General features: G+C 47.4%; 1 protein-coding gene and 1 long non-coding RNA gene across 3 annotated transcripts in view; both read left to right on the top strand.

Moving 5' to 3' along the window:
* The window catches only part of HSD17B2 (hydroxysteroid 17-beta dehydrogenase 2), a 62,658-nt gene extending 42,566 nt beyond the window's left edge, over window positions 1-20,092 (top strand). Inside the window, exons 4-5 of one of the 2 annotated variants that reach the window (XM_008257668.4) lie at window positions 12,132-12,269; window positions 19,382-20,092. In XM_008257668.4, the coding sequence (XP_008255890.1) occupies window positions 12,132-12,269; window positions 19,382-19,740 (497 nt within the window). In that variant the 3' untranslated portion in view covers window positions 19,741-20,092. The remainder of the gene's footprint in view (window positions 1-12,131; window positions 12,270-19,381) is intronic. The other variant, XM_017342390.3, reaches the window with a different exon arrangement.
* On the top strand, window positions 1,088-9,090 carry LOC127491340 (uncharacterized). The gene is made up of 2 exons (XR_011384126.1): window positions 1,088-6,901; window positions 8,275-9,090. It is a non-coding gene; the product is annotated as an uncharacterized lncRNA (long non-coding RNA).
* Window positions 20,093-23,930: the final 3,838 nt, after the last annotated feature.

Here is a 23,930-nt window from a genome sequence, read left to right on the forward strand (position 1 = left end):
GCTTTGAGCCGTCTCTGATGTGTGCATTCCTGTGCCTCTTTTTCCTACCCCATCAACAATTTTGGATCCTTAAGTCCCAAAGAAACTCCACAAATGAGCTCACCTGTGGGGCTCAGACACTACCCATGGTATTTTATGGCGTTGTTAAACAGCACCAAGAAATCAGAAGAGCTAGGAGGCGTATGTACCCGCCGGAACAGGGAGTCTGTAAGAAGGCCGTCACAGCCTGCTCTGGGTTGCTTTGCTTGCTCTTCCTGACAGAGGGCACAGATGGGACGGCTTAAGCAGCAGATTTCTTTTCTCATAGCTCGAGAGGCAAGAAGTCCCAGAGCGAGGCGTTTGCAGGGCTGGCTTCTCCTGGGGCCCGTCTTCTGGGCTTGCGGATCTTCATCACAAGCTCGCGTGTCATCCCTGTCAGCCCAAGTGTAGCCCTGACATCTCTACCTCCGCTGCCAGCGGTGCCAGTCATACAGAATCGGACTCTTTGGCTTCCTTGGAACTTCATCACCTGTTTCAGGGACCTATCTGCAAAGGCGTTCACGTACTAAAGCACTTAGGTGTTAGGGCTTCAACATGGGAATTTTGCTAGGAGGAAGGGGTGGGGGCGTAATTCTGTGCATAACAGCTTCTTAGATGAGGGACAAAGGGATTCAGCAGAGAACACAATGGAGGAAAACCTAGTCCGTACTAGAGGGTTTTTGAAAAACAGGAAAGATTTTGAGTGGGGAAAAAGAAAAGTTAGATTTTAACACAAAGACTAAGAAACTCAAAATATGTGTAAAAGGCACTAAGAACCAACAAATCCGCAAAAATTAACATCCAATGTGATGCCAGATCAGTGATGGACATCTTGATAATTTTGGAAAATGTGCTTTTTTGGAAGTGTGCTGCTGCTGTTATTTTTCTCATTTTGCAGCGGGGAGCTAAGAGAGGCAGGCAGTGACTACCAGCAGGGTTCTTCCAAGAGAGCATGGCTGCCCTGACCCACCACGTCACTCCAGCCCCCTGAGTGACAGGAATGCACGTGCTGCAGATTGATTGCAGGACTTTGACCAGCCAGGAGGAGCTGAGACAGAATGGGTAAATCTGCTTCTGTTGTTTGTGGCTGTAAATCAGATGGACCCCAAAATGAACAAAGGATGCTTGAGTAGGCACAAAAATGCCCCCCCCCAAAAGATAGCCACATCCTAATCCCTGGAACCTGTACCTTTGCAGTCTCATGTGGCAAATGGGACTGCATAGATGTGACAAGTGAAGGACCTACAGATGTCACTCTGGATGATCCGGGGGGAAGGGTTGGGGTGGGACTCAACCACAAAGGTCTGTGTAAGAGGGAGGCAGGAAGGTCACAGCTAGAGAGAGATTTGAAGATGAGGTGGGGGCCCTGAACCAAGGAACCAAAAGGATCACAGCTCCATTGACACCTTGAGTTTGGCTCACTGGGATGCCTGACCTCTGTAAGAGGAAGATACTAGATTTGTATTGTTGAAGCCACTAAGAGTGTGATGATTTATTACAGCAGCAATAGGAAACAAATACTCCTGGTCTGATCTGGAGATCAGGGCAAACATCTCTGGACCCACAGCAGTTTCTTTACATCCGCTTTCCCTTATGTCCATCGACCCCCACAAACAGCCATGGGCCTGGCCTTTCCAATACCCAACAGCGGCTGTCACATCAAGGCTCACCCTGCATCAGGCCGTATGAGCACTCCTCCAGGACATCTCCTGGTGGTTTTAATGGCCAGAGCGAGGTACTGGAGCTTGCTTGCTGCAGTGAGAAGTTTAACAACCCCATTTAGCTATCTCTATGGGTCAATATTTAATTATCTTCAGTTGGTGATATATTGTAGGTACCTCATCTCCTATTCCAAACATTTTCTTTTCCCCTAGTTTAAAGGCTATTCCTCTCTGGCTTCTATAAACCAGATTGGGTCACATAATCACATGCTTAATGTCTCTCCCAGGCAAGCAGTATAGCTTTAAACTCCAATCCTGACAAGGCAGTTGGATAAATATTTAACCCGGGATAACAGGAATTTGGAGGTATGTATGGCAGTGGGAGAATCTTTCTGTTTGACAGATCTAGGAGCTTTTTCCTGGCCACTCTTCCTCTGAGAGGATCCCCAAGTAAACACGTACGGTTGCACACTATGCTTGAACAAGGACGCCTGTGAACAACCCCTTGTGCAGTGATTCAGGTCTCGGGGAGTGTGAGACAGGGTGGTTTCAATCTCCCTCTTCTCCTCCCAGCTGGGAGAACTGGGCCAGGTCATCTCACCTGTTTATTTTATCATCTGCGGCACCTGGGTGCCATTTGTCAAAAGCATTAGGGCTCCAGGCAGGGGGCATTTCTCAACCCTAGATGTATTGACATCTTAGGACAGAGGATAATTCTTTCTACAGCAGGAAAGTGGGACACAGTGGGGGCTGTTCTGTGGAGTCTATGATGTCCAGTACATCTGTATCCTCAATCCACTCAGCCCCAGTTGTGACAAATTTTCAGCCAGTGCCACAAGTCTCCTGGCAGCAAAATGCACCCTCCCCCAACACACACCAAGTTGAGACCCTGTTATCTTGGTTGTTGATTTCAGTGCACTGTGACTCTGAGTGCTGTGCAGTTACTGGTATACACGTAAGACACCTCCATACTGAGAGATAGTGAGACTGCTGCCCACCACACCAACCTGTTTAAAACATATTAATAACTTTACACCAAAGCAGGCCACCTGAGAGTCTACAAATTAAAAGATCCAGGAGAGTTTGTGGCTCCAGCCTTGATCTGTGTCCCAGTCCCCAGTGGGCTGTAGGATCATTTCTGGACTTTTCCTTGCTGATCCAGCACCTTCAGGGAATTATCTGGAAAGTCATGCAGCCTGTCCCTTGGCGACTCAGTGGTGTGACAGGAAGCCAAGGCTGGGACTTTCTGCCCCGACTCCCTTGCCAGCTATCGTGGGGCAAGGGAGCAGAGCCAGAGTGAGTAAGCTTGCGCGTGCTGGGCTGCACTAGATGTTCACACACCTGAAGTCATTTAACTCCAGCATCTGCAAGGTGCAGATAGGAGTTGGTTTTCTAGATCAAGTGCTTGCTTGTCAGGTTCATACACCTGGTAAGCGAAGGCGTCAGGGTTTGAAACCAGGAGTGATTTAACCTAAGTTCTACTGTCTTCCCACTTTTCTAGGCTATCAAGCCAGAACTTACTAGGCAAGCAACGAACATAAAAAATACAAACCCTCAAGAAAAAAATCAACTCTAACTCCGGTCTGTTTAGACGATAATTAGGAAAGTGTCAGGGATTCAGGGCTTTCTCCTACCCAGTGCTTCCCAGACTCCAATGTGAGGATCACCTGGGGACCTTGCTAGAAACGCAGAATCTGGCTGAGCTGGTCCGGGTGGAGCCTGGGGTTCTGCTTTTCTGTTACCAGGCTCTAAGTTAGGTCAGTCCTGCTGCTCCCTGGACTGCACTTCCAAGCTCTGGCTGCATCAGAAGCACCAGGAGGGCTTCTAAAAGCACAGTTGCTCTAAGTGCAGACTGGTGCAGCTGCCGTGGAAAACATGCGACAGGACTTCAGGACGTGGATCTATCGTGGGACCCAGCAACCCCACGCCTAGCTCTCCACAGCCATCCCTCAGTCGCCACGGGCGATGGGCCCTGCACTCCCTCACCCCCTCCACCATGCCTATCAAACTGTGCGGATGCTGCAGCCCCTCAAGCTCACATAAAAGGGTGCAATGTTGCATAGAAGCTATGCATTTCCTCCTTTATATCATCACTGGATTACTCATAATACTTACTACAAGATAAATGCTGTGTAAGTAGATGTTATACTATATTGGTTAGAGAATAATGACAAGAAAACTGAATTTGAACACATTAACTCTAGACACACTTTTTAAACGACTTCTTTGATCCATAGCTGAATCCACGATGCAGCACTCAGAAAAGGCAGGCCACTTGTGTCTGAGAACAGAAAATACACAAACACTGTCCACAGATGTCCAGAGCAGTATTACTCACGATATAACCCCAATGCCCACAGGCAGGCCACTGGATCCAGAGTGTAGCATATTCACACAGTGAAATATTATTTAGCCTTGAAAAGGAGTGAAGTATTGCTCTGTGTTATGTTATGAACAGACCTGTAAAACATTATGCTAAGTGTAAGAAACCTGGCACAAAATCCATGCATTGTATGACTCCACCTTTAAAAAGTGTCTGGAACAGACAAATCCAGAGAGACAGAAAGCTGACAAGCTGGGGCCTGGGAGATGGCAGAACAGAGTGACTGCTTAGTGGGTGTGGGGTTTCCTTTAGAGGTGATAGCAATGTCCTCAAACTAGGTAGAGGTGATGGCTCCCCAACACGAGTGTGCCAAATGCCCCCTGCATTGCATACTTTAAAATGGTCAAAGTTGTTTTATATTTTATTTCCATAGAGAAAATGTCTAGGGCTCAGCCCCAGAATTTCTGGCTTCATGGGTGTGGATCGGGACCGAGGATTTCTCTAACAGACTTCCAGGTGCTGTGGCTGGTTCTCAACCATGCTTGCAGTAATAAGGTGGTGGACTTTGAAACACCTGGAGCTATAGATGTGGTCAAACTAGGAGAAAACCATCGGGCACTGTTGCTTTCCATAGTACCCTGCTCAGTGGAGAGGAGAACACCTGCCACCCCTCCCAGGCCATGTGCCTGAAATGCGTGCTTCAGCTTGGAGAAGTCCAATGAAGGTGTAAATTTTGTTGCTTGACTTGACTCCAGCTGACCTTGGAAGAAGCAAGACATTGGCTGATAGCCTTCATTATGTTCTCCTGAGACAAGATCATGCTAGTCTTGGCCTGGATTATTAGGTGAGCGTAAGCTAATGCAGGCAGAGAATCTTGGTGCCCCTTCCTATACCACCTCAGGCAGAAAGGTTGCAACATTTCAGCTCCCTGATGTGTTAATAGGGTGTTTATTTGCAAAGCCTTTCCTCTTTCATAATTTCCATGTAGCCATACAGCCTCAGGTTAGAAAAACAGGTATCTTCACCTAGGTGTTGAGAAGTTTGTGAAGTCCTGTGTTCTCTCCAAGGGCATCAAGACCTTTGGCTGGGCGAATATTAGGAAATGTTACCAACTCCTGGCTTATGTCAACCCAAGAGAACCAACACCAGATCTGCAGCCACTGATGGTGGGGGAAGGTGAGAGGAGAAAGGGAGTCTATATTTCTTCCATAAGCTCCAAAATGGTAACTTCCACTTGCCTGTTTTTAGTTCATTCCCAATAATATACCACAGTGGATAGGAAAGACAATGACTACCAGAATGAGTGACAAAGTCAATGCTGAATTTATGCACCTGCCGGACAGGGGCACACAGGCCAGGGAACCAATTCACTGAGTAGTTTGCCGAGGAAGAAAAGGCTGAAGAAATATGTTGGAGAACAAGGGGGTGATGTGTTCATGGGGGGCCATATTAAGAAGGACAAAGTTTGCAGCCCGGGTGTAGGAACAGCAGAGTGAGTCCGGAGTTCTCCACGTGGTTGGTGACAAAGCTCAGGCTGCCGTCACAGATCCATGGCCTTCTACAACATCAACCTGTTATCTCCCAGTTCTGAAGGCTGGGAGGCCCAGATCAAAGTGTCAGCAGGGATGGGTTCTGATGAGGGCTCTGCCTTCCTGGCTTTCAGAGGGCTGTTTTCCTGCTATGTCTTCACATGGCTTTTCCTCAATGTGTGTAGGGTGGGGAGGAGGAGGGAAAGGGAGAAAGAGAAAAAATGAAAATATGAGAGAGAGAGAGAGAGAGAGAGAAACAAACGAGCAAGCTCTCTGGTGTCTCTTATGTGGTCAGACCGAGGCCCCATCTTTCTGACCTCAGAGTCTTCGATACGTGTAATCTGGGGGACACACACACTTAGCCCTTAACAAGGTCACCTGTTAGTTAAGTCAGCTTAACTAACTCCAAGAGTTTCAGCTGTGCGGGAAGAGTAAGTCCCATGGATCTGCTGTACAACACCGTCACTACAGTTAACACTTTTAACTCAAAATCCTGTTAAGGAGGGGCATCTCATCTTAAACGCTAACACAAAAAAAAACTTAAATTTAAAAATTAGAGAATCTAAGCTGGCGCCGCGGCTCACTAGGCTAATCCTCCGCCTTGCGGCACCGGCACACCGGGTTCTAGTCCCGGTCGGGGCGCCGGATTCTGTCCGGGTTGCCCCTCTTCCAGGCCAGCTCTCTGCTGTGGCCAGGGAGTGCAGTGGAGGATGGCCCAGGTGCTTGGGCCCTGCACCCCATGGGAGACCAGGAGAAGAACCTGGCTCCTGCCATCGGATCAGCGCGGTGCGCCGGCTGCAGCACGCCAGCCACGGCGGCCATTGGAGGGTGAACCAACGGCAAAGGAAGACCTTTCTGTCTCTCTCTCACTGTCCACTCTTCCTGTCAAAATAATAATAATAATAAAAATTAGAGAATCTAATGAGGCAGATGAGAAAATTACTTACGTAAGGTCAGCAAGGAAGAAAGCCTTGAGACACTGTGAGTCTAGGTCAATGAGCCTTGGACACCCACAGATACTTTAAACATTAATAGAAAACATTTACCACTAGGTTGGATCTAAAAGGTTGAACCCCACAGTACTTCCATTGTATACTTCTAAACTGGTATAATCTTGGCAGTTTTGCAGGGTTCAACATAACATGAAAGATAAATGTGTCTGAAATGTTTGGTCCAATGCACGTTTTTGTTTGGCTTGATAATGGAGGCTATCATTCGTTCTCACCCTAATTCCTCTGTCATATTTATTGTCTTAGTCCGTATTTATTGTCTAGCAGAGTACCTGAGACTAGGCAATTTCTACTGAGCAGAAACGCATGGACTCACAGTTCTGGAGGCTGGGAGGTCCAAGATCCAGGAGCCAGCATCTGGTGAGGTCCTTCTTCTCACCCATGGTGAAAAGCGGAGGGATAGAGGAGGGGGAAGAGAGGAGCTCTCCCTCCCAAAATAACAGCGTTAATCTGTTCACTGCGCCCTCAGAGCCTACCACCTCTCATGAGGCCCCCCTCCCAACACGCTGCACTGGGGATTTTGCTCTCCACCTGTGCTTTTGAGAGGACGCATTCAGGCCACAGCACTTATATTATCCACACGGCACCCATCATAAGGAGGGCTCGTATTCAGACACACGTGACCAGAAAATCCCCAAGTTCATCGTCAAGAGTTAGTATTCCAAAGGGTCTCTTGGATTGGTTTTAAGTGCAGGTTCCAATTCCATAGCTCTAGGGTGGGTCCTAGTAACCCACATCAGAACAGTGCTGCTGGGATTTTGAAGCAGGTGCACTTATCACTCTCAGAAGCACCGAACATATGGAGCCTTTTGGGCAATTAAGATATAATTGGGAAGAACTTGAGTAGCACCAATGATAGAAAGCCCTTGTCGAGAGCTTACTGTGTGCTATGTACTATTCTCACATATTAATTCATTTAATTTTCCTGACAACCTGTGATTCATATACTATCATTATCCTTAACTAAGTTTGGAAGGCAAAGGAACACAAACATAAAGTGACTTTCCTGAGAACAGGTGGCTAATCAATGGCAGAGCTGGGATTTGAACACAGGCAGTGTTGGCTCCCAGAATCTGGAGCCTAGCCATGGCTGGCTGCCTTCTAGCTGGCCAGTCTTCATCACCTATCAAAATCACGGAACAGTGCAAGCTTATTTCAAAAACGGGGTTACCATGCAAACAACGGTGTGACTTTGCACAAGTTCTTCTTTTAAACCTTCTTTAGTCCTTCTCCCAAAGGAAGGACTTGGTTTTTAAACAGTAAGCTTTTGTTAAATTAAAAATCAGGGACTGGCGCTGTGGTATAGCGGGTAAAGCCACCACTTGCAGTGCCAGCTTCCCATATGGGCACCAGTTCAAATCCTGGCTGCTCCACTTCTGATCCAGCTCTCTGCTATGGCCTGGGACAGCAGTAGAAGATGGCCCAAGTCCTTGGGCCCCTGCACCCACATGGGAGACCCAGAAGAAGCTCCTGGCTCCTGGCTTCAGATTGGTGCAGCTGTGGCCATTGTTGCCATCTGGGGAGTGAACCCGTGGACAGAAGACCCCCCCACCGCCTCTGCCTCTCTGTAACTCTGCCTTTCAAATAAATAAATAAATCTTTAAAAAAATTAAAAATTACTTAAATAAAAATCAGCTGGTCATCTGTGACAAGCTTTGTTTAATTGGAGATTGTTTAATGCCAGATGTTATTCTGAAATTATATCAGTTAAGCCTTGGGACTTTTTGTTTTAGGAGACCGGGTCAAACTTCAAATCAACTTAAACTCAAAATTGAAGAGGATTTTATTAGCTCACCAACTGGCTGGGACCAAGTTTTAAGATGAAGTCATCAAAATTTCCCCCACCAATAATCTTTATTCCTCCTCCAACGCCTCCTTGCTTGTTTCTGCTCATGTGATTTTCTCCACTTACCTTCTCCTACGCTGCAGCAAAAACAGCCCGCTAAAAGCTCTAGTCCACTACCAGTAACAGCGTGACAGTACAACTACATCAGCAGCCAGAAATAAACAGTGAAGCCTCCTCTCCTCCTGCATCCATATCTGTTTCTAAGAAGGGCTGTGACTCAATATGGGGCACCTGTTCACCCCCAACCCCACCTCTATATCCAGGTGGTAGGGGATTCTGATTGGCCAGTCTGCCTCTTTTAATGAGAAGGCAGAACCACCGATGAACAGTCTTCCTGGAAAGACAGGGAGAAGAGGATATTATATGGACCAGACCAAAGCTTTAATAATAATAGACACAGTGGTGATGACTGCCAACAACTATTCTAGAGTGGGGAGAATCACCACATTCCTCAAGTCGTATGTATGAAATGCATGAAGTTTGTATTCCTTAAATAAAATTTTTTTTGGGAAAAAAAGAACTATTATAGGTATCTATTCTTCAATGCCATCCTGTTTTTTAATTTAATTTTTCCCTGAGGTACTTATAGATTTACCTGAAGTTGCAAAAAATATTTTGTGTACCTTTTATCTAGTATAACCCAATTCTTGAATTTTTGCAGAACTGTAGTATGATATTGCTGCATATTGACATTGACACAATCTGCTAGTCTTTGTGTTTTCCCTCATTTTACTTGTACTTGTGTGTGTGTGTGTGTGTGTGGTTCCATACAGTTTTATTATCTCATTTTCTTTTCAATTAAGTTGTGCGGCTTTCAAATGACTGAGGTTAGGCAGCCAAATTCCAGACAGTTTCATTGCGTGACTGGAAATAGCCAATGTGTCTACTGGAAGTCGCCTTTTTAACAAACCACATCTGGGTGAGGCACCAGAGCTCTTGTAATCCACACTCCCTCTCTGTGTAGACATGAACCCAGTGTGTTATGGGGGACCAGGAATACGTAGCTGGAAGCTTATCTAGAAATAAGCATGAATCCTTCTCATGACAATTGTGAACGACAGTTTGGACCTCCCTTTGACAATGAGCGTTAATAAATGTCAGATGTGAGCCATGTTTTATGGTCTCAGAAACTCATGCAGAAAATTTTAACTTTTGGTTGGAGGTAGGGCTCAAGCAAGAGAGCTCAAGGCTAAAAAGCTACTGTCCCACGAACAAAGCAGTCCTCATTGGGAGGACAGCAGAGACAGCCGCAGGTACCAGCAGCTTACTGCAAGCCGGAGTCAGAAAAACGAAGACAAGCACATGTGCGAAAGCCCTGTTTGGTTTCTGAGAACCATCAGCACTGAAAAAGCTGGTGAATCCAGGGTACCTAGAACGATAAGACGAAGGAAACTGGAGCTCCTGCACCCACGCCGGAACTGTTAGGAAAATACCCTGTGGGTTTTAGGCCAAGTAAAACACCTCTGAAGTCATCCCCAGCTTTTGCTGAGGTCCTCTGGACTCTTAAAGTACAGTGTCTTTTTTTTTTTTTAATTAGCATACACATTGGAGCTGATTCTGTGGCATAGTGGGCCCAAGCCTCCACCTGCAGTGCCAGCATCCTTTATGGGCGCAGGTTTGAGTCCCGGCTGCTCCACTTCTGATCCAGCTGTCTTCTATGGCCTGGAAAAGCAGTAGAAGATGGCCCAAGTCTGTAAGCTCCTGCATCCACGTGGGAGGCCTGGAAAAATACCCTGGCTCCTGACCTCAGATCAGCTCAGCTCCAGCTGTTCTGGCTATTCATGGAGTGAATCAGCAGATGGAGGACCTCTCTGTCTCTCTCGCTCAAAAATAAATAAATTTGTTTTTAAAAAATTGACATACACAAACATATTTGCAGTATACCATTTGACAAGTTTAGACGTTTGTGTGTGGCATGAAACTGCTGCCACAGTGAAGACAATGTACAGTCCATCATCCACCATACTTGTCCATCCTCTCTAATTCCTTCCTCTTGCTCCCCACTCCACACACTCCATATTCGTTTGCTGGAGCTACCATAACAAAATGCCATAGACTGTATGGCTTAGCAGCAGAAACTTGTTCCATACAGTCCTGGAGGCTACAAGTCGGAGATGGGTGCCAGCACGGTCAGGTTCTGGTGAGGGCTCTCTTCCTGGCTTGCAGGTGGCCACCTTTTCATTGGGTCCTCACATGGTAGAGACAGAGGTGAGTACTCTCTGGTGTCTCTTCTTGAAAGGGCACGGATCCTATCAAAACGGCCCCACCTTTGTGACTTAATTACCTCCAAGGGTTCCATTTCCAGGTACCAACACACTAAGTATTAGAGCTTCAATATTTGCATGTGGGGGGAGGCACAGCTCAACTACAACACAGCCACCCTGCAGGGATCCACTGCTGTGTTCATTACAGACTCGTTTGCATTTTCTAGGATGTTACACCAATGGAGTCAGAATCAAAACATACTCTTTTCTGTTTGGCTCTTTCTGTCACCATGCCTTGTTTGAGGTATCCACACTGTTACACTTTTCCAGTTCATTCCTTTGGATGGCTGAGTTGTGTTTCAAAGTACAGCTCTACCCCCAGTTTATCCATTAACCCAATGGATGCTTTTTAAACCGAAGAGCCCTGATGCCATGGGTTCAGTCTTTCTGTTACCTCACTGAGTCTGCTCACTGATGCCAACCCTCACTGTCTTCACTCTTTCATGGTTTCAGTGTCTTCCCCATGAAGATTACCAGGAATGCACCTGAATTCATTCCCTAGGGATGCTCTAACAAATCACCATGAACTGAATGGATTAAAAAAGCGTATTCTTTCATTGATCTGGAGGCCAGTAGTCTAAAGTGTTAGCAGAACTATGCTCCTTCTGACAGCTCCAAGAGAGTATGTCCTTGTTTCTCCCAGCTTCTCACGACCCCAGGTGTTTCTCAACTTGTGACAGTGTAGCCCCAGTCCCTGCCTCCACCTTCACAGGGCCTTCTCTCTGTCTCTATGTGTCCTTGAAAGAACAGTCATCATCAGATGTAGGACTCATCCTAATCCAGGGTAATCTGATTTAGGCACCTCTCCCTTAATTACATATGCAGAGCCCCTCATTCCAAATAGATCATTTCCTGGTTTCCTTTGATCCTACCTTTGATCCCTCCTTCCTCACAGCAGGTTCAAGGATAAACCCAGTTCAAGACTCAATTTCAACAGCATCTAAACTAAACCTGAGTTAACATGGAATAAAGAGCATCTGCCCCAGCCCTAGAATAAGTCCTTCCTCAAACCCTCTTACCCAGATGTGTGTTTTTCTTTACTGCAACAAACGTTAAGCCCAACTTATTCGTGCTGTAGTAGGTGGACTAGTGGGAAGTGGGCCCCCAAGGTATATGTCCACCTGTAATCAGAGAATGCAGGTTGGTTAAACTGGAAGATTGGGGGCCAGTGGGCAGATGCTCTTTACCCCACACAAATCACTTTTCGCTTAGAAGTTGGGCAAGATTGAGCCTTAAACTTGCTTTGTCATTGTACCAGCTGGGATGGAGGAGCCAAAGAAGGCAGGAGTGGATGAAGCCACATAACGGGAGTGACCAAGAGCACGCATTCACTTCAGTACAAAGGGCCCTCATCTGCCTTTATCTACCTTAAGCTCCACTGACAACGTCCTGGTGTACAGTTAGGTGCTGATTAAATATTTGTTGATTGAAGGAATGAAAACAGCAGACTTGATTTCTCTCTCCTGTTCTGTTCCTATAGCAGGGGTCCCGATGGAAAAGATGGCGTCCTATTCCTCCACAAAGGCGGCCCTGACTATGTTTTCATCAGTTATGAGACAAGAGCTTTCCAAATGGGGCGTCAAAGTCGCTGTTGTCCAGCCTGGAGCCTTCCAGACAAGTAGGTGCTTGGGCCTGAGAGCCCCATAGTGGTCATCCCAGAGGCTCCTCCTGGCCTGAGACGGCTCAGATTGACCCCCTCGGTGCTCCCAAAACTGGACTCAGCCAGGCAACAGATAACGCGGTGGAAGCAGACTGTGTTCAGTCACTGCTGACAATGGGGCAGAGAGCTGAGCCCCATGCCCAGCTGTGCAGACTGGGATGTGCTTCTTTTAGAGAGAGAATGAGGGAGGGGAGGGGGGTTGAGCAGACTGAGCAGAAGGAAAGAACAAAGCCTGGGTCAGTGTGGGTGCCTTGGGGCCAGCTGTGTTTGCTGGCAGTTATCAAAGTTTGGATTCTCCCTCTCACAGAGGCTGGGAGACAGGCCTTGTCCTTCTGGGTGGGTGGACGATTCCATTTCAAAGGAATCGCTCTCGGGTCCCTGGAGAGAGATACTTCTGATGTGCAAGATACAAGCAAGGGGTCTTTAAAAAGTTCATGGAAAAGACACAGTATGAAAAAACCGGAATGAATTTCAGAATTTTTGCCCAAAAAGAAACTTTTAACTCTGTTTGCCCACAAAACTTTTGAAGTTTCCTTATATGTACGAATGCAAATATATTTTATAAATAAATGTAATATATTATGTATTATATATGTAATGTAATATGTATTTATAAATATATGTAATATATTTATTCGTATTTACAAATTTAAGTCCTTTTTAGTAGATGCTCGAAGAAAGGATGGCAAATTAGGGGTGCGATGATGAGAACAAGTAGAACAATTTCCTGGCAGTGTGGTGTTTTCTCAGGCAGGGAGCTTAGTGGGAGGCTCGGGTCCACCCAGGCACACAGCCTTACAGTGCTAGAAGCTGTGCTAGAATTTGGTCAAGCCTAGTGTGCTGGGGGTGGAAGGGGCTGTTATGTTCCCAGAGCTCAGCCACGCTCAGTGTCCGCCCGAGAGGGTCAGCCTTGCCCAGGAACCGAGAGGCAGTGTGTGTTCTCCACTACGGCTGCTCAGCTGCCTCTATCCACAAGGAAACTGGGTTGGCTCAGAAGTTGGCAGCAAGCAGAAGCCACGCTGGGTAGGAACGCAGGTCTCCTGGGGCCCACTCAGAACAGGAGCCTTGGTAGGGAGGACTCTATTTGCCACATGGGAGCACCGGTCAGAAATGTCCACAACTGTCATCAGTTTTGATCATTTTTTCGCTCTGCCAGCCAAACCTCTCTTCCAAAATAAAATCCACAAGGCTCACATCAGGCTTATTTATGTGGATTTAGAGCTTATTTTTTTTTATTTGACAGGTAGAGTTATAGACAATGAGAGAGAGAGAAAGGTCTTCCTCCCATTGGTCCACTCCCCAAATGACCTCTATGGCCAGCACTGCACCGATCCAAAGCGAGGAGCCAGGTGCTTCCTCCTGGTCTCCCATGTGGAAGCAGGGGCCCAAGCACTTGGGCCATCCTCCACTGCCCTCCTGGGCCACAGCAGAGAGCTGGACTGGAAGAGGAGCAACCAGGACTAGAACCCGGCGCCCATATGGGATGCCGGCACTACAAGGTAGAGGATTAACCAAGTGAGCCACAGCACCAGCCCTAGAGCTTATTTTCCTTCAAAAGTTTGAGCAGATACCCCGGGTAACATTTGTTTTGTCTCCCATTCTCATTGGCCAAGATGGTTCTTTTTTCCAGAGTCTCTGCATTTTGAAAACAGTATTTTTCTTCTCCCCCTTGAGGAACACAACTCTCCTCCTCCCCACTGTGGGAGGGGGTGGCCGTGCTCTCCTTCCGCACTCTGGATTTGTGGTCTCTGGGCATAGACGGGGCCACCCCAAGCCTCAGTTCTGGGTCGTCAAGCATTTGATCAGTGATTTCAATGAAGATGTAAAAGCTTGTCTAACGAAAGACCACGAACTAGAGGAGGTATTGTTAACACACTGAAAAATAACCCTAAAGGTTTGACCGTTAGCCCAAATGTACCTGGTAAAATCTGAAAAGATCAACTGAACTTCTGGCTTGAAGTGCTCAGCTGCTGGGACCCTCACAAGGTTGTGGAGTTTGCTCAGGTCTCCACGAAGGGGTTATGCTGGAAGAGAGACTGAGAGGCAGGGCCATGGGCCACGCAGGGTGAGAGGCTGGACCAGGGCAGCAGGAATGGAAAGGGATGAAGTTTGCATCTGGGGGAGGGAACTTGAGAGGAGTTAGTAGAGAAGGGCAGTGGACAAAGACAAAGCCGAGTGTGCCAGACTGCGAGACAAGGCTAGAAGGGAATTCAGGAACCTGGCAGCACAGTTGAAGGCTTAGTGATGTGGCCCAAAGGAAAATTCCAACCCACAAATGTATGACATGACTGGGACAAGCAAGCAACTCTGCCATTAAGTTACAGTTTCAAGGATTCAGTGTCACGGTCACAGCTAAGCTTTCTGGGGAGTGACTTTTATCAGGTGCTGGGCCACTGGCTTTCTATGCATTCTTTCCTGGGGTTCTTCATTTTGTGTTTTAAATTTTATTTATTTATTCAAGAAGTAGAGGGACAGACCAACAGACAGAAAGACAGAGCTGGTTTGTTCCCTAATTTCCCACAATGGCCTGGGCTAGAGTAGCCCAAGGCCTGCAGCTGGGAACTCAACCTAGGTCCCCCACAGGGATGGCAAGGACCCAGTTACTTGAGCCATTGAGAAATGTATCATATGTACAGAAAAAAAGATATTTAACACATGTAGGTTCCAAAATCTGTATATATGAAATACATGAAATTGTATAATAAAATTTAAAAAAACTTACTAATAACGCCCATATATTTAATGCCCAGATCAAAAAGTAAAACACCAGCAGCATGTACACGGTCCTCTTCCTCACAGCCCTCTGCTCTCCCGATAGATAACCACCCTCTCGCTTTCCGTCAGGATCACTCATCTGCTTTTCTTCACAGTGTTACATCCATGTGCACAGCCCAAACAACAGAATTCACTGGGCTTTAATCCCTTGAGCACCTGAAGTGGAGTCAATACATGTCTGCCTGTTTGTGTCTGGGTCTCCCCTTCAGCAGCCTGATTTTCCAGTTCATCTACACTGTGTGTGGCTGGAGCTCACTTCCACTGCTGTGTAATATTCTGCCAACGTGCTACAGTTTTCCTACTGCAGATGAGATACCTGATCACCTCTCCTTTGGGACAGTTATGGCCAATACAACTATGGACTTTCTGCTGTGTGCTCTGTGGTTTTAGGGTGCATGAGTTTTCCTATGACACATACTCAGGAGTGGAGTGACTTACATCATATGCTTACCCATCTTCAGCACTACTGCCCACTAGCAAACGGTTTCCAATTTCTACTCCCACCCTTTATGTACAAAAGTACTTTCAAAAGTTCATAAAGGGGCCGGCATTGTAGCACAGTGGGTAAAACAGCCACCATGGACGCATGTGTCCCATAAGGGTGCTGGTTTGGGTCCCGGCTGTGCCAATCCAGCTCCCTACTAAGGTACTTGGGAAAGCAGCTGAGAATGGCCCACATACTTGGTCCCTGCAACCATGTAGGAAACCCAGATGAAGCACTTGGCTCCTGGCTTTGGCCTGGGCCAGCCCTGGCTGCTGGACCATTTGGGGAGTGAACCAGCAGATGGACGATTTCTTTTTCTCTGTCTCTCCGTCTCTCTGTAACTCTGTTTTTCAGAAAACTAAGTACATCTATTTTAAACAACAAAAAGTTCAGACAAAGCAAAATTGAAGGGTATTTATCTGGTGTGAAAAAATTTTGAAATCTATGCATACAAGGGGTCTTCAAACAGTTCATGAAAAAGCTATACATGAATTTCATTTTTTTGCAACAAAATTCATTTAACTCTCAATTCCATTTTTCCACTACTTTTTTTAAAGTTTAAACATTTTCATTTACGTGGGAGGCAGACACGGAGGGAGACAGATAGAGGGAGACAGTCCCCGTCTGCTGGTTCACTCCCCCAAATGCCCACAATGTGCAGGAATGGGCTGGGCCAAAGTCAGGAGATAGGAATTCAATCCAGGTCTCCCACATGGGTGACGGGGACACAATTACTTGCGCTATCACGGTTGCCTCCCAAGGTCTTCGCTATCAGGAAGCTGGAGTCAGGAGCCAGAGCAGGGCATCGAATGAACCCCAATATTCTGATATGACAGGTGTCTTTAGTAAGTGTCTTCGTTGCTAGACAATATGCCCTGTCTTTATATGAACCTTTTGAAGCAGCCTCGTAATGTTTTAATCTTCACCACCTCTCTAAGGGGTACGTTCCATCGACATTCTTCTCCAGGTGAGGGTGCTGAGGCTGAGTAGGTAGGTTGCCCCGTCGTGGTGCTAGGTTGCTAGGTACACCATGGGGTGTGGTACTTGGTTCATTCTTTTATACCAGGCTGCCCCTAGATGAGCTCTCTGAAGGTAGGAGGCCAGACAGCAGAGGCCAAGAACTCGAGCAGGGACTTCCTGTCTAGATTTCATTGAAGGTGGGGAGTAAGGAAAAGAATCCTCACAGACACAGTCAAGGAGCTTTTTTTTTTTTTTTTTTTTTTTTTGACAGGCAGAGTGGACAGTGAGAGAGACAGACAGAGAGAAAGGTCTTCCTTTGCTGCTGGTTCACCCTCCAATGGCCGCCACGGCTAGCATGCTGCGGCCAGCGCACTGCGCTGATCCAATGGCAGGAGCCAGGTGCTTCTCCTGGTCTCCCACGGGGTGCAGGGCCCAAGCACTTGGGCCATCCTCCACTGCACTCCCTGGCCACAGCAGAGAGCTGGCCTGGAAGAGGGGCAACCGGGACAGAATCCGGTGCCCTGACCGGGACTAGAACCCGGTGTGCCGGCGCCGCAAGGCGGAGGATTAGCCTGTTGAGCCGCGGCGCCGGCCACAAGGAGCTTCTGAAGACGTTCAAAGAGGTAGACCAGACTTTCTTAGGCCTCTACAATGAAAACAGCTGAAACACATTGCATAGTTGGCAGATTTTAAGCACTGTATGTGAAGTGTTTCACTTAATCCTTACTAACAAAGTAGTCCCATACTGCACTGAGAAAACCTAGACTCAGAGATCCTTTCAAGCCATAGAGGTGATATGAGACAGAGATGGGATTTCGATTTGGGTCATGTTGAAGAGTTCACCATGGGTAGCTCCAAGTGGCAGGGCAGGGACTGACAACGTATGTCAAATGTGGCAGATAATGGTTGACAAAAAGCTGACAGCCAGGCCACCCATAAAGAGGACTTTGGAGACTCTGGACAGGATACCCACAAGAACTGTCAGAAGTCCACGAAATTGGGGAGGAAGAGGAGAAGGAAAGGAACTGCTCTATGAAGGTAGAGACTGGGGAGAGGTTGCAAGAGGAACCATGGTTCAGGCACACATTTTCCAAGACTCACCTGCCTCCAGAGTAATTGTCAGGACAATTTTTTTTTTAAAAACATAACATTGTGCCTTAGGAAACAAGCAATTGAAACCGTGTTTGAATTTTCATGAGTGTAATTGGATTTCACTGGCTTCCATTTCACAGCCAGTCTTCCCTGTAGTCCTGATCCCGGGACTCACCAGGCTAGCAATCACGGAGCAATTCTGCTCTTTGCAGGATGCAGCCTGCATGGAAGTAACATTTTGGAAACCTATCTGGCAGTGGCCATTGAAACTCAAAATGCATGTGCCTTCTGACCAGGTGGTCACACTGAGGTCTCTACTATAGGTAAGAGAAGGCCAGGTTCAAACAGGAACATTGAGTCCGCTTCCTGCTCACTGTGGTGTTGCTCGTAGCAGTGAAAATGGTCCACTGAGGACTGTTCATGGAAAATGCTGTTGTTCTGGTTGAAATCGAAGCTGTTGCTGATTAATTATTTATATACCCAGCCACGGACCAGAAGGAGTCTCTGACTTACTATTAAGCAAAACAAAACAAAGCAAACAGCAAAACAAAGTACTAGAAAAAAAGAAAAAAGCAAATTCCCACAAGAAATGTATAGCATGTTCCCTTTTTTGTTCTTTCTTGGTAAAATAAAATTAATCTAAAGCCTTCTATGTATACATACATACATATATATGCATATATTTACAAGGAGGGGTGGTAGAAAGGTACATAAAACTGTTAATTAAGATGAGATTGCTTTGAAAAGCATTATTAACTATATACTGAGCAGGCTTTGCTGTCATTTTTAAGTAACTATTATTTAATTTTATACTAAAAGAAGGCGCCACTGTATTAAAATTCTATTTATATTTAATTATATGTAATTTATGTATTTTTAAATCTACATTTAAATTATATTAAATTACATTTAGTATATATTTTAAAAATTAAATCAGTGATACCATTACATGGATAAAATATTTAGAATAATGAATTTAACTTTATAGAAGCATTCATTACTTCCATATTTTAAAAATCTACTATGTGCATACTATATATGTATGTGTATGCATATTAGTATGCATGTATATAATATTATGTATCGTAGATGTTACATATTATGTGAGGTTACTTCAAAAAGTTCAGCGAAAATGGAATTAAGTTTATTTTGATACAAAAAAATGAAATCCACAGAGTTCTCCCGTATTTCCATGAGCATTGTGAAGATCCCTTTTATGTAGAACAGTCACCTGAGGACACAGAATGCTTGTGGCAGCCTTGTGTATGAGAGCCCCACTTTGAAACAGCACCAATGGGCATCATGGTGTAATGGATAACTGATGGGATATTTGCACCCTGGAAAACTACGTGCAAGGAGAATGAACACACGACACGTGAATAAAACTCACAAATGTGATACTGAGAAACAAAGCTAATGCTGAACAGTAGGCACCTTATGATTCCATCTACATACTTTGCCAGAGACCAGGAAAAACCACGTACCCCGGTGTGGGGACACTGGCTGCCCAGAGGCGGGTGAGGAGAGCTCCGGGCTGGCCCTGTTCGGCTCCTGTTCTGATGTTGGTTACACCAGTGGCTCCGTTTATGCCAGTGTTGTCCCTGTGCGCTATTCTGTGCGTAGGTTTAAAGGTGAATGCCGTTAGAAAGGACACATGGCACATGACACATGACACATGAGGCCCACGCGCAAGCACCTGCTAGCCTGACTCCCCCTCGCTTGCCTGGCCCCTGACCCTTCATTTCCTCTCACATCCTAGAAATCACAGGCACGAGTGACATGTGGGAGATGCACGAGAAGAAGATCCTGGAGCACCTGCCCCGCGAGGTGCTGGCGGACTACGGCGAGGACTACATCCTGACGCTGAAGCACTTCCTGGCACACCTCCTGGACACGGCCAGCCCCGACTTCTCCCCGCTGATACTCGACGTGCAGCACGCCCTCTGTGCCAAGCACCCTGCTGCCTTTTACTCCCCAGGGAAAAGGGCCTTCCTGTGGCTCTGCATGGCCTCCATCTTCCCTACTGGCTTAAATGATTATCTTTGGAAAACAAATGCTACGAAAGCACGGCACATGCCCAGAGCGCTTAGCCTGCCCAACAGGAATAAGGCCATGTAGGCCTCAAAGTTGAGGAGAGGGAGAAGGACGGGGAGGGGGAGAGGAGGGAGGCGCTGTTACCCTCTTGGAGTGAAAGGGAAACTGAGAGCTTCCCCTTAGAGTTGATTCCTACTTTGCATTCCCTGTGAGATCTGTTGGGTAGGGTTCTGCAGTGAAAGACACCAAGTGGTGGTCCACACTAGAGAGAGTGTTAAGCGGGTCCCTTCTACACACATACACATCTCAGATACAGACCCAGCTCAGATATAACTGCGGGCCCCTTCAGACCATCCCAGTAAATCCTGTGTCACAATAAAGGGAGTCACATCGATTTTTGGGTTTCCGAGGACAAATAAAACTTATGTTTACACTATTGAGAGTGCAATAGCATTATCTCAAAAAAGAAGTGTAGATTTTAACTTTACAATACTTTATTGCTCAAAATGTTAAGGATCTGCAGAGCCTACAGCGAGTCATCTTCTTGCTGGTAGGAGAGGTCTCGCCTCGACGTTGGTGGCCACTGAAGGTTTTGGCGGCAATGGGTCTGCCCTGCGGACTGACTCCCCTTTCCCAAACGACTCCTCTGCGGCATGCAATGCTGTTTATGGCACATCGCCCCACAGCAAAACTTCTTTCAAGATTGCAGTCAGGGGCGGTGCTGTGGCCTAGCAGATAAAGCTGCCGCCTGCAGTGCCGGCATCCCATATGGGCATCGGTTGAAGACCCAGCTGCTCCACTTACGCTCCAGCTCTCTGTTATGGCCCGGGAAAGCAGAGAAGATGGGTCCCTGCACCCATGTGGGAGACCTGGAAGAAACTCCTGGCTCCTGGCTTCAGATCAGCTCAGCTCTGGCCGTTGCGGCCAAATGGGGAGTGAACCAGTGGATGGAAAACTCTCTCTCTCTCTCTCTCTCTCTCTCTCTCCACCTCTGCCTCTCTGTAATTCTGCCTTTCAAATAAATAAATAAATCTTAAAAAAAAAAAAAAGATTGGAGTCAATCCTCTCGAATCCTGCGGCTACTTGCTCTCCTCCATCTGTCGTATTCTGTGCCCGTGGCTGTCATTTCAGCATCTTTCACAGCATCTTCAGCAGGAGTGGATTCCATCTCCAAAAACCTACTCCTGGGCCTGACGCATCCACAGCCTCTGAGAACCCATTAGAAAGCAGGTTCTCAGAAGCCACCTCAATCCTGCCGCAACAAATCACCACACACCTAGCAGTGTAAACCGACACAAACTACCGCCATGCAGTTCTTTTGGTATTGTTCTTGTTGTTGTTTTTCTTTTCTTTTCTTTTCTTTTCTTTTTTTTTTTTTTTTTTTTGACAGGCAGAGTGGACAGTGAGAGAGAGAGACAGAGAGAAAGGTCCTCCTTCACCGCTGGTTCACCCTCCAATGGCCGCCGCGGCCGGCATGCTGCAGCCGGCGCACGGCGATGATCCAAAGCCAGGAACCAGGTGCTTCTCCTGGTCTCCCATGGGGTGCAGGGCCCAAGCACTTGGGCCATCCTCCACTGCACTCCCTGGCCACAGCAGAGAGTTGGCCTGGAAGAGGGGCAACCGGGAAAGAATCCGGCGCCCTGACCGGGACCAGAACCCGGTGTGCCGGCGCCGCTAGGCGGAGGATTAGCCTAGTGAGCTGCAGCGCCGGCTGTTGTTGTTTTTAAGATTCATTTTATTTATTTGAAAGGCAGAGTGACAGCGAAGGGGAGAGAGACAAAGAAAGAGATCTTCCATTTGCTGGCAAACTCCCCAAATGGCTACAATTAGCCCGGGCTGGGCCAGGCCATAGCCAGGAGTCTGGAGCTCCATCCAGTTCACTCACATGAATGGCAGGGTCCGAACACTTGGGCCATCTTCAGCTGGGTTCCCAGGTGCATTAGCAGGGAGCTGGAGCAGCTGGGACCGGTCCAGCTCTCTGATATGAGATGCCAGCATCACAGGGGTTGCTTAACCTGCTATGCCACTGTGCTGGCCCCTGCCTTGCAGTTCTGAGGCTCAGAATCTGAAATGGATCATACAGGGCTAAAACCAAGTGTTCAGCCAAGTTGTGTTCCTTCTGGAGGCTCTAGGGAAAAATCTATTTCTTGCTTTCACCAGCTTCCCATGGCTTCCACCCTTTTGCTGTGTCTGTATCACTTCCCTCTGTGTCCATCGTCACCGCTTCTGTCACCTGCCCCCTCTGCCTCCAATTCATAGCAACCTTCTTTTTATTAAGTTTTATTTATTTGAAAGGCAGAGTTACAGAGAGGCAGAGGTGAAGAGAGAGAGGAGAGAGAGGGAAAGAGAGAGAGAGAGTGGTCTTCCACCCACTGGTTCACTCCAGTGAACCACATGGACACAACGGCCCCATGCTGCACCATTCCGAAGCCAGGAGCAAGACGCTTCTTCCGGGTCTCCCACGTGGGTGCAGGGGCCCAAGGACTTGGGCCATCTTCTACTGCCTTCCCAGGCCTCAGCAGAGAGCTGGATTGGAAGAGGAGCAGCCAGGACTCAAACCGGCAGCCATATGGGATGCCAGCCCTGCAGGAAGCGGCTTTACCAGCTATGCCGTAGCACCGGCCCCCATAACACCCTTCTGATTACATTGGGAAATCAGAGATAACCCCAGGATGTTTAATTTAATAACATCCGCAAAGTACCTCTTGCCATGTAGGATAACAATTTTATAGGCCTCAGGGATTAGTGTGTCATTCTGATTGTTAAGGGCAATTTTCTAATGACCTCACCTGCAGAATCAGCACCTCTGGGGGTGGGGTTGACCTGTGTTGCCATGAGCCCTCCACTTTGAGCCTCACAGTAAGCAGGCTGCTGGATGTGTGATCAGATTACAAAAGAAATGGAAATGCTCTTTGAAGACTGTGAGAGAGAGAAAGCAGGAGAGTTGAGACTGAGTGCAGGGCCTACTGTTTCCCAGCTTCCCTGAGGTTGAGAACAAAGAGGCATGGTGAGCGGATGCTGAGTAGAGGCCCAAACAGATCTGAGAGTCCCCGGTCGGAGAGACTTACATCCTTGTCCACATTATTTTAGAGTTGCCTGGGAGGAAAAGAAACTGCTCATTGTCTCCGTTTGGGCCGCTATAATAAAATGCCGTAGACTACAGGGCTTCTAAACAATAGCAAATTATTCTGGAGGTCGTGAAGTCCCAGATCAGGCTGCTGGCAGCTTTGGGGCTTGGTGAGGGTTTGTTTCTCATAGATGGTGCTTACTACGTGGCCTCATGTGGGGAAAGGGATGAATGAACTCCTCAGGCCTCTTATAAGCACACGGATCCTGTTTGTGGGGTGTGGGGAGCAACTCGGACTATACTGTTACTGGAATTAAGACTTATTCTATGCATCTGCTCTCCCACAATGTGGCGCTGGGAGAGGAGGAAACAGCTTCTACCCAGCTGCCTCTCACTAACTTGACAAGCTGCAGGAGCAGCTCCTGATTGGAGGAGAGCAGCGTACTCAGCGTGTGGGTAGCAGAGTTGGGATTGGTGGAAGAGGACTATAAAGGAGGAGAGAGACAACATGCACCAGGAACATCTAAGGAGAACATCTATCTGAAGGAACACCTGTGCAGCCCCCAAGAGAGCCGGCCGGTGGTGTGCCGCTCCCCCGCGGAAGTGGGGAAAGTGGCAGGGGGGCCCGCCCTTCCACGGAAGGGAAGAACCAGCAGCAAACCCGGGGAGGGCCGAGCAGACAAAAGAACAGCGCAGGGTCTTGTGTCGTTCCTCCATGAAGAGGGGGAGTGACATAATGGTGCCGTGACTCGGATAGGAAAACCTAGGAGGATAGGAAACCTAGGAGGGAAGAAACGGGAAGAAGTGGGAAAATACCGGAGAGAGAGACTAGCAAAGAGCCTAGGGAAAAGCCGGACAGAAAAGGTGCTGGAAGAAGCTATTGAAAGCCTAGGCATAGACTCGGATACGGACTATGGGGGAAGCTGGGAGAAATCTCTAAGGTCGAAAGTGAAAGTGAAAGCTAGAACAAACAGACTTGGATACGGACTGTGGGGAGAAGCCAGGAGAAATGAGGGAGGAATATTGTTGGAAGAAAAGTTAGGAAACATACCGGGTAGAGAAAAATATGTTAGGGAGGATGTAGCCGCGGGGGCAGGCTGAGGCAGAGATGAAAGCTACTTTGGGATTCGTTGAGTCAGCCCGGGGAATAAGGGGCGAAAAGTTAAAACCAGAAGCGGAAACGTAAGCCAGGTTGGAATCCGTCAGA

This window comes from Oryctolagus cuniculus, chromosome 18 (assembly GCF_964237555.1).
Source record: "Oryctolagus cuniculus chromosome 18, mOryCun1.1, whole genome shotgun sequence".
Lineage (NCBI taxonomy): Eukaryota > Metazoa > Chordata > Mammalia > Lagomorpha > Leporidae > Oryctolagus > Oryctolagus cuniculus.